Source organism: Tachypleus tridentatus, chromosome 12 (genome assembly GCF_004210375.1).
Source record: "Tachypleus tridentatus isolate NWPU-2018 chromosome 12, ASM421037v1, whole genome shotgun sequence".
Taxonomy (NCBI): domain Eukaryota; kingdom Metazoa; phylum Arthropoda; class Merostomata; order Xiphosura; family Limulidae; genus Tachypleus; species Tachypleus tridentatus.
In genome coordinates this window covers 38,620,570-38,637,708 of record NC_134836.1, presented here as the reverse complement: position 1 = coordinate 38,637,708, position 17,139 = coordinate 38,620,570, and the positions used below count along the sequence as shown (strand labels likewise).

Genomic DNA, 17,139 nt, shown 5'->3' with positions numbered 1-17,139 from the left:
GATTGATCCGGTAGAAAATTAGCTGAAGCATCACTGTCATAGTCTAACGCCCAGTTTTTACCAATAAACTGTTGTTTTCAATTGAAAGAAATCTTTAAGTAAAGAGTTTCAACAATCGTCTTTTGTATTTAAAGCCCCAGGTGTTGAAGAAAAGAGACGTTTAGTTTATGAATAGAATATCTTCATGCCTAAAGTATCCTGTCATATACTTCATTTTTTTCCCTAAAAATTCGCTTTATCAGAGGCATCGATTTTAACTTAGTAGGGTTTCTAAGCCGTTTTCAATAGTTATTGAATAAAAAGCTAGAGATATAGTCGACTCCCTAATAGCATGATATGAAAAGCAAAATCTTCTCTTTTAAATGCACCCCCCTTTTAATGTATGGAAAGTAAAGTTATTACCTTTTAAATACCTCTTTCTATTACCCATAGCAGCGAAAGAAGCGATGAAATCAGGATACGTTCAGTTACGTCTCTTTTTATTTCTTATTTTATGCGGGACGTGATTCGACCCTTGAGTAGCGAGCGCTATTGGTTCTGGAACTGGTGAGACTCAATCGACTCCGTACGACACCACAAAATAGTTCCCACACTATAAGGTGTGAATGCGTTATAAGAGTGACAGTCAATCTATTTATATTATTATTGACTGGCTGTTTTCTTCTGGTCAGTAGTTCAACATTAGGGAAAGCGACAGATAGCCTTAATAAATACAACATACTTTTAGCAAGCAATCTATAATTGAAGATGAAATAGACTATAATATTACCAAAATTAAGACCTACGGTAAGAGGTGCTGTTTATTATAGCCGTAAAATAAGTATTTTTAGGAATTTCTCTAAACTTTAGATGTAGTGTATTATACAAGTTAATAAAATATCATTATTTATGTTTTCTTACTTCTAAGTAATATATCAACTTTGCTGTTATATTCTAATTATACCAACGTATCCCTAAAATATGTTTTGGTCCCTACCATTAAAAACCGTTTAATCTTTGTTCTTACTACTGTTTCCATGAGCAACTTCCTGTGAAAAAAATAATAACACCACTGAAACATCATACACTGTTATCTTGTTCTTTACGTCTTACGTCTATTTGCTTTGAACGTACCATGCACAAGTGTGTGCTTATGTGTTTTCTTATAGCAAAGCCACGTGAGGCTATCTGTTGAGTCCACCGAGGAGAATCGAACACTTGATTTTAGCGTTGTAAATCCGGAGACTTACCGCTATACTAGCGTGAGCTCGTACACAACTTAATAAACACTACTTTTGCTAATTCCAACCACTGTCTAACAACTTTCTTACTGCTATCTTATTATGAGGGTTCTTAGACAAAAAAATTGACTGATTGATTTTTGAATTAAGCACAAAAGCTACACAGTGAGCTATCTATGCTCTGCCAACCACTGATCTTGAAACCCCGTTTTCAGCGGTGTGAGTCCGCAGACATACCATCGTGCTACTGGAAAAAAAATCGAATGATACCTGTATCTATCAAAATACAGAAAAATAACACACAATAGTTCCTTCCAATTTTTACACCGCATACAGATTAAGCCCATTCCATTTAAGAGGATGGTTTATTTTGACTTTCGCGCAATCCTACACGAGGGCTATCTGCGCTAGCCGTCCCTAATTTAGCAATGTAAGACTAGAGAGAAGGCAGCTAATCATCACCACCCACCGCCAACCCTTGAACTACTCTTTTACCAACAAATAGTGGGAGTGACCGTCACATTATAACGCTCCCACAGCTGAAAGGGCGAGCATGTCTTATGTGACGGTGATTCGAACCCTCGACCCACAGATTACGAGTCGAGTGCCTTAGTCACCTGGCCATGTTAAGAGAATGTACAAATGGATATTTAAAAATATCCATCACATTTTTAAAATTTTGTTTAAAAAACACTTTCCTCAACTAGTTCATAGGATTCTAGACTTTCTAGTCAAGAGTCTGATACAGTTTTGAGGATTTTACTGTTTATAAAGGATAACATTTCATCACTTTATTAAAATTGAAAAAAATATAAAGCCAAAAATGTTGTTAAATAAAGTGAAATACCTCAGTGTTTCATTAAGTTAAAATAGTTGAAAATAGGGTAAAATATAACGAATAATGCAAAGCCACAATGAAATTAAAACAGCTCAAAACAGTGTTAACCTCTTCAGTGCCGTAGACGAGATAACTCGTCCAAGCCGATCGGTAACACAGTGCCACGGACGAGTTAGTTCGTTCTCAGAAATACCTAACTTCAACGCTAGATTTCAGCACCATACATGCATTTGACCTACTTACAAATTGTTTCACTTTCGATCCAAAATGGCATCACGAAAAAGTTACAAAATGAAGAAGCATTAGAGTTGTATTGTAGCAGCTGAAATACTTGGCAGTCAACAGGTTATAGGAAGTGAGGTACTGCAACGTTTCACTGGGTAATGGGGTTAAAAGAAATGAAATTGTCCAACGCTTCAATGAGTTGCTTAGTGGAACACTTCATAATTTCATATCATTTAATCATACTTTCAATTTTTTGCTATTGTTTGTTTATTTTGATTTGTTGTTCAAGTTGTCTAAAAGAATATTATTACTTCGTTCATTTTTTTATATTCATTAAGTTTCACAAGCTATATTTGAATTATAAGCATCCAAATCGTCTATTGATACTAAATAATGAATAAAAAACATAATTAATTTTCTGTTTTAATTCTGAAATAAAATATACCTTTCATCATCTTTTAAAGTTTGTCTGAAGCAAGTTACGTTTTAACTTTTGTACCAAAGATCTGTTTTTGTCTTCGAAATTGCGATCAATTTCATTATTATTAGGTTTCAGTTAATTGGAATATAATATTGATTAAGCTTATCCTGTTTGGTAAAACTACTTCATAATCACCCTTATATATATATATTTATATATATTTACCCTATATTATTAACGTGTTAAACGCCTTTAGTTCAATTTATTAATCTACACTCACACACATTCTCTGCTTCGTGCTGTGTTTTAATAGTTTAATTAAACACAACTTACAAGTGCTGTTTCTCAAATAAGTGTTGTGTGTGTGTTTTCTTATAGCAAAGGCACAGCGGGCTACCTGCTGAGTCCACCGAGAGGAATCGAACCCCTGATTTTAGCGATGTAAATTCTTAAACTTACCGCTGTACCAAATGGGTTCCGGGTTAATTGCATCAACACACAAAGTACACGAAGGGTCTGTTAAAACCATGTGAATATGAGGAAATTCTTAAGATCCAACTTATATTTAATCTGCACAAATCACGAATATTACATTGTTGCCAAAACATTGGAGTTACCATTTGAAAGTCTTATTTTTCACAACATGATAAAAATACACATTTAAAATTTCTGTTTCTCAAAGCTAAAACTCTACTGGTTATTATACTATAATACAGTGTATTATTGCTTTTGTTATGTTATTCCTCCATTGACAATTCTTTTGCAGTATTTTGGCATTTAGCTTCAACAACTTAAAAGGATTTCTAATTTATTCTTTTAACCTTTAACTCAATACTTCGTAATAATAGCCAGGTCGCCTACAAGTTGATTTTAGTTTAGTAACTGCAACAGATTGAATGCTTATTTTGAAGTCATAATTTAAAACACAAGGAATATAAAATAATTCACACATCTTATATTAATGGCAGTTCTTCAGCTAACAAAATAAAAATCACAATATGAATTTTGAAGTAAATCAACAATAAAAGTTTTTTAATGAATAATATATTTCATTGTAAAAATCAGAATGAATAGAGCAAGGGTCCTATCATACCGTAAATAGAAACTCAAGAATAATTTGAAGGTCGATAAGGATTCCTAGTACACCGCCGTTAGGTGTTTCTCAGGAAATACAACAGAAATTAGAGGGATAAGCAAAAGCCCTATCATACCCTCCATGGAAAATTTTCTCAGAAAATTCAAGAATAATTCGAGGGGTAGTCAAGCGCTCAAGCACATTGTCGTTAGAAGGTTCTTACGATAATCAAAAGGGTTTTAAAACTCAAAAGTTGGAGATGTAAGCAATAGCCATAGTTTATCAGCTGGAAAAGCCAGTTCACCCATTTTCATTTGTACAATTCCAGGTCATTCTTTATCTTCACCTCATTATCTGTTGCCAACGTATCCCTAAAATATGTCTTACGCCCCTACCATTAAAAACCATTCAATCTTTGTTCTTACTCTTATTTCCACGAGCAACTTCCTGCGAAAAAATAATAATAACACTGAAACATTATACATTGTTATCTTGTTCTATACGTCTTACGTCTATTCGTTTTGAACGTAACTTACACAAGTTTTATTTAATAAACACTACTCCTGCTGGTTCCAACACTACTCCTGCAAGTTCCTTCACTACTCCTGCTGGTTCCAACACTACTTCTGCTGGTCCCAACACTACTCCTGCTGGTTCCTTCACTACTCCTGCTGGTTCCAACACTACTCCTGCTGGTTCCAGCACTACTCCTGCTAGTTCCTTCACTACTCCTGCTGGTTCCAACACTACTTCTGCTAGTTCCAACCACTGTCTAATAACTTTCTTTCTGCCACCTTTATCTTCTATTTCATTTTCCAAACACACGAAGCTCTAAGCATTCATAATTCTTTCATTCAGTGATGAACGTAGCAGGAAGAACGTCTTGCACAGTGATAAACACTGCAAGAAATGTTAAATCATCTGCATACTCTAGATCTCAGATCATTCTACTTCTTTTTCCTGAACGTATTTGCCGTGGGGACGTTATAATGTAACGGCCAATCCAACTATTCGTTGGTAAAAGAGTAGCCCAAGAGTTGGCGGTGGGTGGTGATGACTAGCTGCCTTCCCTCTAGTCTTACACTGCTAAATTAGGGACGGCTAGCGCAGATAGCCCTCGTGTAGCTTTACGCGAAATTAAAAAAAAAAAAACAAACACCTTCACATTACATGCTCTAGTACCTCGGTACAAACTTTCAATAAGTAATACAGCCTCAGATAGTTATTTTCTCCTTTCCAAGCCATAAGCTTATTTGAAGTCAACATAGCATATTCACTGATGTTGTGCTAATTCATATTATTAACTTTCATCTGTCTGACTGTGAAAATATGGTTCGTACATGTTCTCATTGCTCTTAACTCCAATGTTTGTTTCACGTTTTCTTCTTCATGATGCCCGTTATTCTTTTCGGGGGGGGAGGGGTTCTTGTGAAACTTTTGCCAGTTACACTTGGTAAACTTATCCCTTTTATGTTATTCTTCTTTATCTTTCTTGACTGATGATAAGAGGCTGCATTAGTTCTACGAGGATTGTGAGTTATGGCTAACAAAATCACAGTTTAGACAGAAAAAGAGCCGGGTAGTCACATGAAGGTCCTCGGGTGGAACACATTGATTACGATATTCACCTATTATACGTAAAATCAGAAGCCACAGAATCGCAGAGATCGATTCGTGTCTTCTTAGCTAAGTTCTACAAACCCCCTAGAGGCAGTAACTTGAAGTCTTGACACCTCAGAATTTTCAGTCAAACTTCTCAATGGCAGTTTAAAAAAAAAAAGATTCTAAGCCCTGCAAGTTGAGGGCATAGATCCAGGGGAGGGGTTACAGTGGGTAAAGTTGGGTTTACCAATAGTTGTCGAGAAAAATGTGCATCATAAGAAGAGACATAAGACGTCATAGCTGAGTAGATACGGAAATTGAAGATCAGATTAAATGATGAACGCTTGTTTGTTGAATTTCACTCCAATCTATTCGAGGGCTATCTGTCTCAGCCGTCTCATATTAAAGCGATGGTCTATAGGGAAAACAGGTAGTCCCACTTTTCGTTAGTAAAAAGGTAGACAGAGCAAACATATAACGTCCCCACAACTGAAAGGATAAGTATGTTCTGTAACGAGATTCGAACTCGCAACCCGCAGACTATGAGGCGAGCTTCTCGTCCACTGTGACTGGCCAGACATAACATATGAGGCGAGCTTCCTATCCACCAAGTTGTGACGGGCCCGACATAACATATACTGACCTTGAAAAGTAAGCGACATACTTTACTGTTGCAAAAAGAGTCTTGTATTAACAATAAAAAACGTAAGACATTTTATTACGATAGTAAAAAAGTAATACTTAGATGTTACAAGTCGTTATTATGTCAATTTTATCTGAAGTTCAAATCTCTCATTTGCTTGTTCCTCTCATGCAATCGTCAAAACTGTTTTATTTGGAAGAAAAAATTTAAAAGTGTTATACTTCTTTTAATAAAATTGTATTCACACGAAAATCTAAATATCTCATTTTAAATTATACTGTTTAGAAACACCAGTAAATTTCTCTTAAAGTGAAATGGAATCAAATTTAAGCGACTTATTTGGATACATCTAACCTGAAATTATGTTTAATCCACAAACATATTTATTTTTATACTTTAAGACTAGGCTTCGTTTGACCTATACGTTTTGATTGGACTAGCAATACCATTTTCATCACTTTTTAGCGACTTTTAGTCAAATTAAAGTACTTACTTGAACACATCTATGTTTAATTAGATCAACTTATACTTTGAAATATAATGAACATTGTACGTTTTTGGTCTCTTTTCACGGCATGGCAGTAAATTAAAAGGTTTATACACTAAAAATCGTGGTTAAATCCCTGTAGATGTCACAACATTGACACCCTGTTGTGTAACCTCGCTCTTAAAACAAACACGCGTTTAATGTGATCAGTAAGAATATATAGATTTAACCAGTCTAATAACTAGCGAAAGTTTTGTGATCAGTAAGAATATATAGATTTAACCAGTCTAATAACTAGCGAAAGTTTTGTGATCAGTAAGAATATATAGATTTAATAACTAGCGAAAGTTTTGTGATCAGTAAGAATATATAAATTTAACCAGTCTAATAACTAGCGAAAGTTTTGTGAAACTTTCGAAAACAATAAAAAATGTATACGTTTGGTACAGACAAAAATCCCCTCCCTTACTAATAATCGGGTTTTGAGACCCGTGGTGAGCAGAACACAGATAGCCCATTGTGTAGCTTTGTGCTTAAGCTACAAAAAAAAAAAAACAGACAAGACCGAGATTTGTAATCTCTTAGCGTTTGTCCAAACATCTTGAACTAACCTTGTAACCTACTCACGTTGAAAGTGGAGACAAGTACTCAAAATTAGTGACATATTGACAAGACTGTTTATATGACTTTTTCTCAGATTTATTTTTCTAGCACAGTTATGACTTCGAAACTAAACCACTCCTGGAAAAGTCAAGTGCAATGTTCACATGTCAGTGCAAGTCTGGATAGCATTAGGTAAGTGAATTAAAACAGTTCATCAACTAGCTACATGTAGAGTTGCTAATAAACCTTAATCTACATCACCCTAAGCATAAAGAAGGTTTAGTTTGCTTTGAATTTCGCGCAAAGCTACATAAGGGTTATCTGCGCTAGCCGTCCCTAACTAAGTAGTGTAAGACTAGAGGGAAGGCAGTTAGTCATCACCACCCACTGCAAACTCTTCAGCTACTCTTTTACCAACGAAAAGAGGATTGACCGTCACATTGTAACGCCCCCATTATAACGACTGAAAGAGCGAGCATGTTTGATATGACGGGGATTCGAACCCGCGACCCTCAAATTACCCTCATGCCGGGCCAGTATTAAGAAATCTCTTTGTAACGTTGTATAAAGGTTGGCGCTCACAAACGTGCATGAATGTACGTTTCTTATACAATATTACTCAAAATGTGATACAATACACCAAATATGTTCGCCCTTTCAGCCATGTGAGCGTTATAATATATCGGTCAATCCCACTATTCGTTGGTAAAAGAGTAGCCCAAAAGTTGGCGGCGGGTGGTGGTGACTAACTGCCTTCCCTCTAGTCTTACACTGCTAAATTAGGGACAGCTAGCTCAGATAACAATTTTCAGTTCAAAACGATTTCCCGACACGTTTATCTGATAGAAATGCTCGCGAACAGCTGCAGATCGGCTTAAATTGCCTAAGTTTCCTTGTGAGAATATTCAAAAACTTAGATACTTTAAATAAAATTAACAAAATCTATATTCGTTATAAACACAAAATCGTTGAAAACTGAGCACGTATCCACGTGCGACGGTGGACAGTCCTCACTACGAGTTTTTCTTCCCATGAGATGGATTTCCTCAACACGAGAGCACTGATCGAATTTCGAAAGTTATTCTTTGTGCACGACTGGTTCCTGGGAGCAAAACTGATACAAGAAAAGCGCCTGTATTTTAAACATCAGATTAGTTTCTTTTTGCAGAGGACAGTGTGACCTCGTGACCTCTGTTCATAACATTAATCAGCTCTGATTCAGTTCATGTTCTCCTTAGGCCACCAGTGAATATTTCAGTTCTAAGTAATTTTAAGCTAGACCCAAAATACATTAAAATAATCCTCGAGGACAAAAGACGTCGTCTATCAATAGAACAAAAGGTTAAGGTAAGTAGGATAAGATAATGACAATGACCGTAGATCACACGTTGCCTCCATGACAGTGTGGTAATTAAACAAAAAGTCGTGCCACTATATATATAGTATAAAACATGGTTTGTCTGCATACCACAACGTTAGCCCGTCCAAAAGCTAAACTCTACCGTCCGCACACAGAATTACAGGGGTGTCTGCGTCAAAAAGGTAACAACCAGTTCAAAAACAAACAAACGTGGTATAGTTTTAACAAGACAATGGTAATTGGTAAAAATCTGAAGTTTGGCGTGGTGCACCTTTGTTTTTGTATTTGTGTTTTCTTTATCTGCATTCAAGTGAAAGTCTACATAAAAGAGTTACTTGTTGTTAGCTAAAATGAGTCAAGTTAACTGTTGTTGATCAAGCACAGTCAAACTCATGAAATAAGTATATGGGAATATTATTGAACGTGTTTAAGCCAAAAACAACTCCTGTAAAGAAATACCTTTTATAACTTTCATATTGATGTTGTTGTAATTGTTTGCTGTTTTCACACTTGAAGTCTCTTCGTATTTGTTACATAGCTAGTTTTCTCTCCTATCCATTCTTTTACATCACTTCAAATTCTTCTTGAATATTTGTTGGGCTTAATAAAGGAACAAATACGCTTAAGATACCTGAACTAATTTTTATGTTTGTTTCAGGAATTCAATGCCTTCAGCTTGTTAATCTACAGGTGCCCAAAATGGTGATAAGTGGCAAGCCAACATGGCTTAACTGTACCTACGATTTAGAAAATGACATCCTGTATGCTGTGAAATGGTACAAAAATGAAACTGAGTTCTATCGCTATGTTCCACGTGATAGTCCTCCTGGTCAAATATACAACCTTCCAGGGGTGTACGTAGATGTAAGTACATTACGTGAGTGCCAAGGAGTGTCTCTTTCTTTTCACCATGTCAATGTACCATAATGGTTATCGGATAAATTCAATACGGGCACAACTAGAAATAAAACCTTAGCAGATCAAATATTTGATTTTTTTTTCGTACTGAAACGCCTGTATTATTTTTACAACATATTTTTATGTGTTGTTTCTCGAGTTAATCGAAAGTATATTTTGTTACGACTTTGACATATCGACGTAGAATACCAGAAGACCATAGATATTGAACAGTATTTTTACATCAGAAATGTAATAAAACTAGAAAAAATTCAATGTGCGAAAAATTATAGCCCGTTTTATCATCATTTATCACAGCATTATCCCAGTTTGTAGCTTTATTTACTGTAAAATTATATCAGCTTAAAAACTATCGATTTCACATTTGATTTACTTTTAAAAAGTAATATTTTTTTCCATCCTCACCATGAACTTCAACGTTCAAATTTTATCGTCTTCACACAAATGAAAATGTTCATTTAATCTTCTCACACTTTCCAGCAGATACGATAACTTATCAGCAATATGTTAATATTCCACATGAAAAGTAAATCTTATTTATTGTCCTTGTAAACTGTGATTAGTAAGACAAATTACACTAGTCTGGCCTGATTTTGACACTAGATTAGAATTACTTTTTCGAAATATTTTAAAACTAGATTATGTAGTTATGAATAGGTTTTTTCATCAATAACTATAGGTTTGAAACTACTTTTTCTGTGAATGTATTGTCAAAGAAGAATTTGTATGTTTTAAGTGCAAAACTACACAATAGATTTATGCGCTGTGTCGTCACGAGGATCGAATCCTCAATTTTAGCGTTATAAGCCCTTAAACTTACCGCTGAGCCTCCTAGGAGAATAATAAGGCATAAAATGTAATGCAAGGAATAGCATGTGCGTTTAATTTACTAAAATTGTTCCCATTATGCTAAGTTACTGTGCTATATTCATGAATATTTCGTAGTTATTTAATATTTATAGAAAAACGTTTTCCACGATATTGAGTAAAAAATACTTTAGCTCAAAAATGACGTTAGAGAAATTGTATAATTATAACGGGAAAATATCGATTTTTCATAAAATAAAGACCAGACTAATTCGTCAGTAGTATATATAACACTAATAATGACAACAGCTTATTTTTAATAAGCAAATACTTGTGTTATTTAATCAACTTGTTTACATAGCCTGGAACTTGTACACTGACTCAGTTACTGCTTTGCTGGGGTTCCCGCAGTACTGAAAGATACAGTTTAATATTTCAGTTGAACAAGTCACGTGGAGGTCACGTGTTTCTGAAGACAACAGACGTTAATTCTGAAGGTATTTATAGATGTGAAGCATCAGCTGAAGCCCCTTCGTTTCAAACAATTATGGCCGAGAAAGAAATGAAAGTGTATGGTAAGTGAATACGTCAATACTTAATGTTTTAAATGTATTCTTGTGTGAGTATTTTTGCTTAATATTTGTTTTACCAAAATTCTGTATCAACGCTCTAAAACAGTAACTTCAATTATGAAAATGGTCTGATCGTTTGCCATTATTTTACTGACAGTATGTATATTAACTCAGAAATATTAACTAGAATACAATTAGCATACGCTGGTTTTAGAACGTTACACAGTGACGCAAGCACTTTGACAAATTGAAGTCTTTGAAAAATGATAAATGAGTGTGTATTTATGTAACTGAATATTTATTGCTTTGTGCAAATCCTGATATTATGAGACATTTTCTAACCCGAAAATTTACTGACTATCAGTTGCTTAAAATATTTTACACGTTCCATGATTTTATCTTTAACATGACTGTTTAAAATTAACCGTTAATATTACAGAGTGGCCCGTAAGTCCTTACCCATCCATATATCTTATGTATCCAGTGTATCTGTGTGCTGTCCCTCATTCTCGCTGCATATTATGCGACGCCATGTTCTGTGAGACATTTTCAAGTGTAAACGGGCTTACATCAGCCATATTTCTCTGAAAAAAAAGAAACAAATTTATAATGCATGCGTAATTGAATATAGTATAATAACATATGGATGGGTAGGGATTTACGGGCCACCCTGTATAACTAAATTGAAGTCGTGGCAGTCACGTGCAAGTTAAATATATGAAGTGTACAGTAGTGAAAATACTGTTGTCTCCGTGAAAAATATTGACCAAGGCTACAGGGAACAGTCACGTTTTCTGTATAATAATCACTGCAATGAATAATATACATTGAACACTGATACCATATAGCAGTTTGTGTGAACTCGTAGTAACAAGCACGAATACACACTACTGAGTCGTTTGACCTAACTGAACACGTTCTGCAATTTTAGTTGTGCTTGCGCAACACTAAAGCATTAATCCTGTTATTCGACCTTATGGCTGCAGTTAGGGCCCGGCATGGCCAGGTAAATAGGGCGCTTGACTTGTAGTCTGAGGGTCGCAGATTCGAATCCTCGTTTCCCTAAATATAATAGTTCATTCAGCAGTAGAGGCGTTATAATATTCTTGCCAATCCCAGTATTTGTTGGTAAAAGAGTATCCCAAGAGTTGGCAATGGGTGGTGATGACAAGCTGACTTCCCTCTAATCTTACCCTGCTAAATTATAGACGGCTAGCGAAGATAGCCCTCGTGTAGTTTTGTGCAAAATTCTAAAACAAACAAAAACATTACTGTAATTATTGCTGTCAGTTGACTGCCTTCCTCTGATTAATACTTAACGACAACTATCTCTATGGGGTCCATATAAGGATTTTTAGGGAGGGTTGTATATGTAGGGGATCAACATTTTACAGTGCAAATCAATAGACTAAAAGAATATGTGCTATGTGTGCTTAAACGCAAATATACATTTATAGTTTTAATAAAAAAATACTAAACATATTTTAGTTTAACTACGATGTTAAGTTTACATCATAATACGTGCAATTTGTTTTGTGAAATGTAAGTAGGAGCAAATACTCCTGCGGGCTCCCATAGTCTCCTACAAGCTTCACGAACAAACTTTAAAAACGTTATTACACAGAGACTTCCCATCTTTCTGATATTAAATATCTAACTGCTGTAACAGATTTATCGTGATGTGTTTATTTTAATACATACTTTTGTTTCAGTTTGCTGCATGTGACGTATATTGTTGGTATGTATTGCGCAAGTCCCGCCAGTTCTCTAAATTTGTAGAAGGTTCTTGAGAGTAAGAATCAACAATATTTGTTTTACGCAAACGTTAGCGTGTTTTCTAGCATTGTTAGAAATTCGAGAATCTCGCTTTAAACTATATAAAACCAACGCGCCAAAAGACAGAATACTATTGGTCATCTACAGTCAGTATACTATAAGCTTCCGAAGCTATAATTGTCATTAATGCTTATTAATCGGAAAACTACAGAATTTGACTAGGAAGTTTATAGATTTCGAATATTACGAAGCGTTCAACTTCAGAGAGTTAAACTTCGGATGTTATTATTTCTAAGAGGACATTAGACATCTTCCTCGGTAAAAAATGAGCTTGTAAACCGCGTTCGGCCAAACAAGAATAGAGCTAGTTGATATTCCCTTTAAGTAAAGTATGTCTATGTATGAACATAAAAGTAATGTGCGCCTCGTGAACATCGACCATCCAAAAAAGATTAATTTTCAGGCCAGATAGAAAACTGGATATTGTTTACGAGTTTGTACAATTTTTGTATATAAATGATTATTTGTAATAAACGGTATTATAAATTTGTACAATTTTTGTATATAAATGATTATTTGTAATAAACGGTATTATAAATTGTATTATTGTTTCTACATTAAAACATATTTGTGTCAAGAAACAAAAGTGTATTACTCTTGTTGACCGATATCATAAATATGATAAGTATTAATATTTAATTAACTTCTAAATTAAAATTACAATTTCCAGCTACTTGAAATCGTAATACATAACGTACGTAACATAATAAATCGGAGAATCCTTCAAGATAATTTATAATACGTAACATAATAAATTAGGGGCCCGTCTGGAATAAATCATCATATATAACAATGCCAGAAATACAAAATACTGTTCGAGAATTAAAAGGTTACGCAATGTATTTATTCAACAATAAAATATGTACTGTCAGCTTCATTAAAATAGCAAAATATAATATTTTTCTTTCATGCAGCTCTTAATAACAATATTGCTTATTATGTTTAATACATTAGTCTATGATTTCTAATATTTGTATTTATATATTTTTATCGAAAGATTATTTTACATTTGAGCTTAAAATATACGATTGAAGACTAGCCTATATCTCCTAAACCCGCCAAACTCATGAGATATTATTTGAATTACGGCTCGAAATTTCACATACCACGAAGTTGTTTAACTGAAAAAAACAATGCATTTTAATAATTGTAAGAACGTAAGAACAGAATAGTTAATTAACTAATTGTATAAGCTGGCTCATTTTTAGTTGCGATCTATGCAGGTAGTTAGTTTACTTTCGTCGGAAGCTAATATCATTTTCTATATTAGAAAATAGGAAAGTATCCATACTCTTTACATTTTTGAAAGTGCCTAATTATAAAATCTATCTATAACTACTCAATGCTACCTTTGTTGCCACATAGACTTCATCGACGTTCTGTACATTATCTGGTATTTGTTTTTGAATTTCGCGCATCGACGTTCTGTACATTATCAGGTGTTTGTTTTTGAATTTCGCGCAATGCTACACGAGGGCTATCTGCGCTAGCCGTCCCTAATTTAGCAGTGTAAGACTAAAGGGAAAGCAACTCTTTTACCAACGATAAATAAACGATAAATTTTTGCGATAATCTCTTTAAAATTACATTATTATCAAGGTTACTTTGAAACTAATGCTCGCCCTTTCAGCCGTGGGTTTTTTATAATGGTTCGATCAATCCCACTATTCGTTGGTAAATGAGTAGCCCAAGAGTTTGCGGTGGGTGGTGATGACTAGCTGCCTTCCCTCTAGTCTTACACTGCTAAATTAGGGACGGCTAGCACAGATAGCCCTCGAGTAGCTTTGTGCGAAATTCCAAAACAAACAAACTCTTCTGCACATGTACTTCCCGAGACCTGTAACACAGCACAGAACAAACCGTAGGTGATTCACTTTCTCTGCCCAGTCTGTTTAACACATGAAATAAAGGTGCTGCTCAAACTGGAAAACCTTTACTAGAGTGATAAGTCTAGTTCGATCAATTGGCATTTGGTGCTATTTACTATTTGCATTTTCTGTAACTTTATCACTTCAAAATGAGGAACAGGTACCCTTGAGTAACCTTTCAAATGAGGAACAAGTAACCCTTGTGTAACTTTTCACAAATGTTAAAATAAAGCTACATACGTTCGAACTTCGTACTTTAATAGACGTTTAAAAAAATCACGCCGTCTTTCCCTTCTGTTTTCGAATGTTTGTCACCATGGAAACAAAACTTCACGTTTGTTTTAACGTAGTCGGAAATACGTATTTATATTAAAGAGAGAAATCAATCATAAAGATAAAAACTTTCCATTAATATAATACGAAATCGTTGTCATGTGTTTGTCTTAAACTCGATCAGTACTCTAACATGAACATAATCTGTCTTCGATAAAACTAATATAAAAAGAAAAGTGTTGTCTTTGATATTTCGCGTTTAAAAATGAATTCCAAATTTACTTGGAAAATATTCGAGAATATTTAAGAAATAAAGTACAGATTACTACTTCATTGTAGATTTCATAAAATCCTTATTGAGTCGTCTTCTGAAAACCTTTGTTTTTTTGCCCCTAGTGGCATAGTAGTATGTCTGAGGACTTGCAACACTAAACACCGGGTTTCCATACTCGTAGTGGGCAGAACACAGAGCCCATTGTGTAGCTTTGTACTTAACTTCAAACAAGCAAAAACAAGGCCCCCTAGTGGCATAGTGGTATGTCTGAGGACTTGCAACACTAAACACGTAGTGGGCAGAACACAGAGCCCATTGTGTAGCTTTGTACTTAACTTCAAACAAGCAAAAACAAGGCCCCCTAGTGGCATAGTGGTATGTCTGAGGACTTGCAACACTAAACATCGGGTTTCCATACTCGTAGTGGGCAGAACACACATAGCCCATTGTGTAGCTTTGTACTTAACTTCAAACAAACAAACAAAAACAAGGCCTCTTTTAAAAGATAGAACTTCAAGAGTTGTCACTATTTTCTGATTTAAGTGTGTTTTTTTACCGTACTTTTCATTCGAAGAGTCCTCCTTTGGTATCTTTCCTTTCATTTTATATGTTGGATTTATTCTCAAGACCAAATGTTTTAGACGATTCAAAGTAATTTCTGTAGTTAATACTTTTGAAACAATGAAGTTTGAGAGACATTAATAAAGTACAGAATAATTCATATTGGTTTATAACGTACGACTTCATTCTTATGTTATTTTAAATACGCAATAACTAGGCAAGTTGCAACGATGAATAATTACTAGTGTAAAACTGCCCATTTAATAAGCTGTATAATTGAATGTGTATAATGTAAAGAGAAAGTACGATTTAAGACTAAGTCATTACAAAATGCCTTGTGACCATACACATCTTCGTGGGGAACAGCACAAAGAAAAACTGTTATAGTACATTTTCAACTATTTTCATGTTCACTAAACCAGTTGCGTTACTATTAGAGTTTTATAAAATCTTCAATCTTTATTAGTTCATTGGGTATTCAAAATTAGCGATAATTTAAGGTGATAAACATTTCTTGTCTGCTTTCTTACCACGGACGTTAAAGAACCTAGTGGTTAGTATGCCTGGACTGTGAATTCAAGGATTTACGGTTCGAATTCTGTTACAGTAAGACCGCAATTCACATCTTTAAGCCTGCGTACGCTATAAAATTGAAGGTTAAATCCCACTTTTTGTTCAGGCAACAAACTTCAAGAGTTAGCAATAGAAGTTGTTAACTGTCTATCTCTCATCTGGTTTATCAGTTCAAACTTAAGGACAGTCATGCGCAAACAAACCTACTGTAACTTTGCGTAAAACGTTTGAACAAACCTAAAATTTAGTTTGTATCTCATGATCGCTATTACTTTAGTCAAAGGGTTTGGTTTAAATTTCACGCAAAGCTACACGAGGGCTTTCTGCGCCAGCCGTCCCTAATTTAGCAGTGTGAGACTAGAGAGAAGGCAGCTAGTAATCACCATCCACCGCCAAATTTTGGGCTCCTCTTTTACCAACGAATAGTGGGATTGGCCATTACATTATAACGCCCCCACGGCTGAGAAGGCGAGCATGTTCGGTGTGACGGGGATTCAAACTCACGATCCTCAGATTACGAGTCGAGTGTCTTAATTAACTACCTGGACATGTCAGGCCTTAGGTAAAGGGAGTATATAAATTAAATTAGATATGAAAAAAAAAAACTCTTTCTATCTCTTTTAGCGCACGTATAATGTCCGACTTTCAATAAACAGTTGCCACTTATGTATGAAAGATTCAAATTTCTTGTATTTTAAATGTAAATATTTTCTCGGTTGACTGAACCACAGCGCGCAATTGTAAGTCGATGGTGTTCATGAATAATAAGGAAATGTCTCGTGAAAACTTTCAGCTTTTTCATGTAATTTCTTTCGTCATCAATCAAAGCACGTGTTTCTAATTACAGATTCTACAATTGTGACGGGAAAGGTATTCATGGCTTTTCATGGAAGTTCATAATATATTTATAGAATATCATACTGTTAAAACTCTTGATAGTTGATGGAAGGCAACTTAAATATCAGGAAATTATAACAGATGTG

General features: G+C 34.8%; 1 protein-coding gene across 1 annotated transcript in view; it reads left to right on the top strand.

Moving 5' to 3' along the window:
- LOC143235615 (uncharacterized) overlaps positions 1-17,139 on the top strand; it is a gene marked incomplete at its 5' end in the record, with an annotated part of 59,804 nt that overhangs the window by 20,585 nt on the left and 22,080 nt on the right. The window contains 2 exons of the mRNA XM_076473849.1: positions 9,133-9,338; positions 10,639-10,774. Of these exons, the coding sequence (XP_076329964.1) occupies positions 9,133-9,338; positions 10,639-10,774 (342 nt within the window). The remainder of the gene's footprint in view (positions 1-9,132; positions 9,339-10,638; positions 10,775-17,139) is intronic.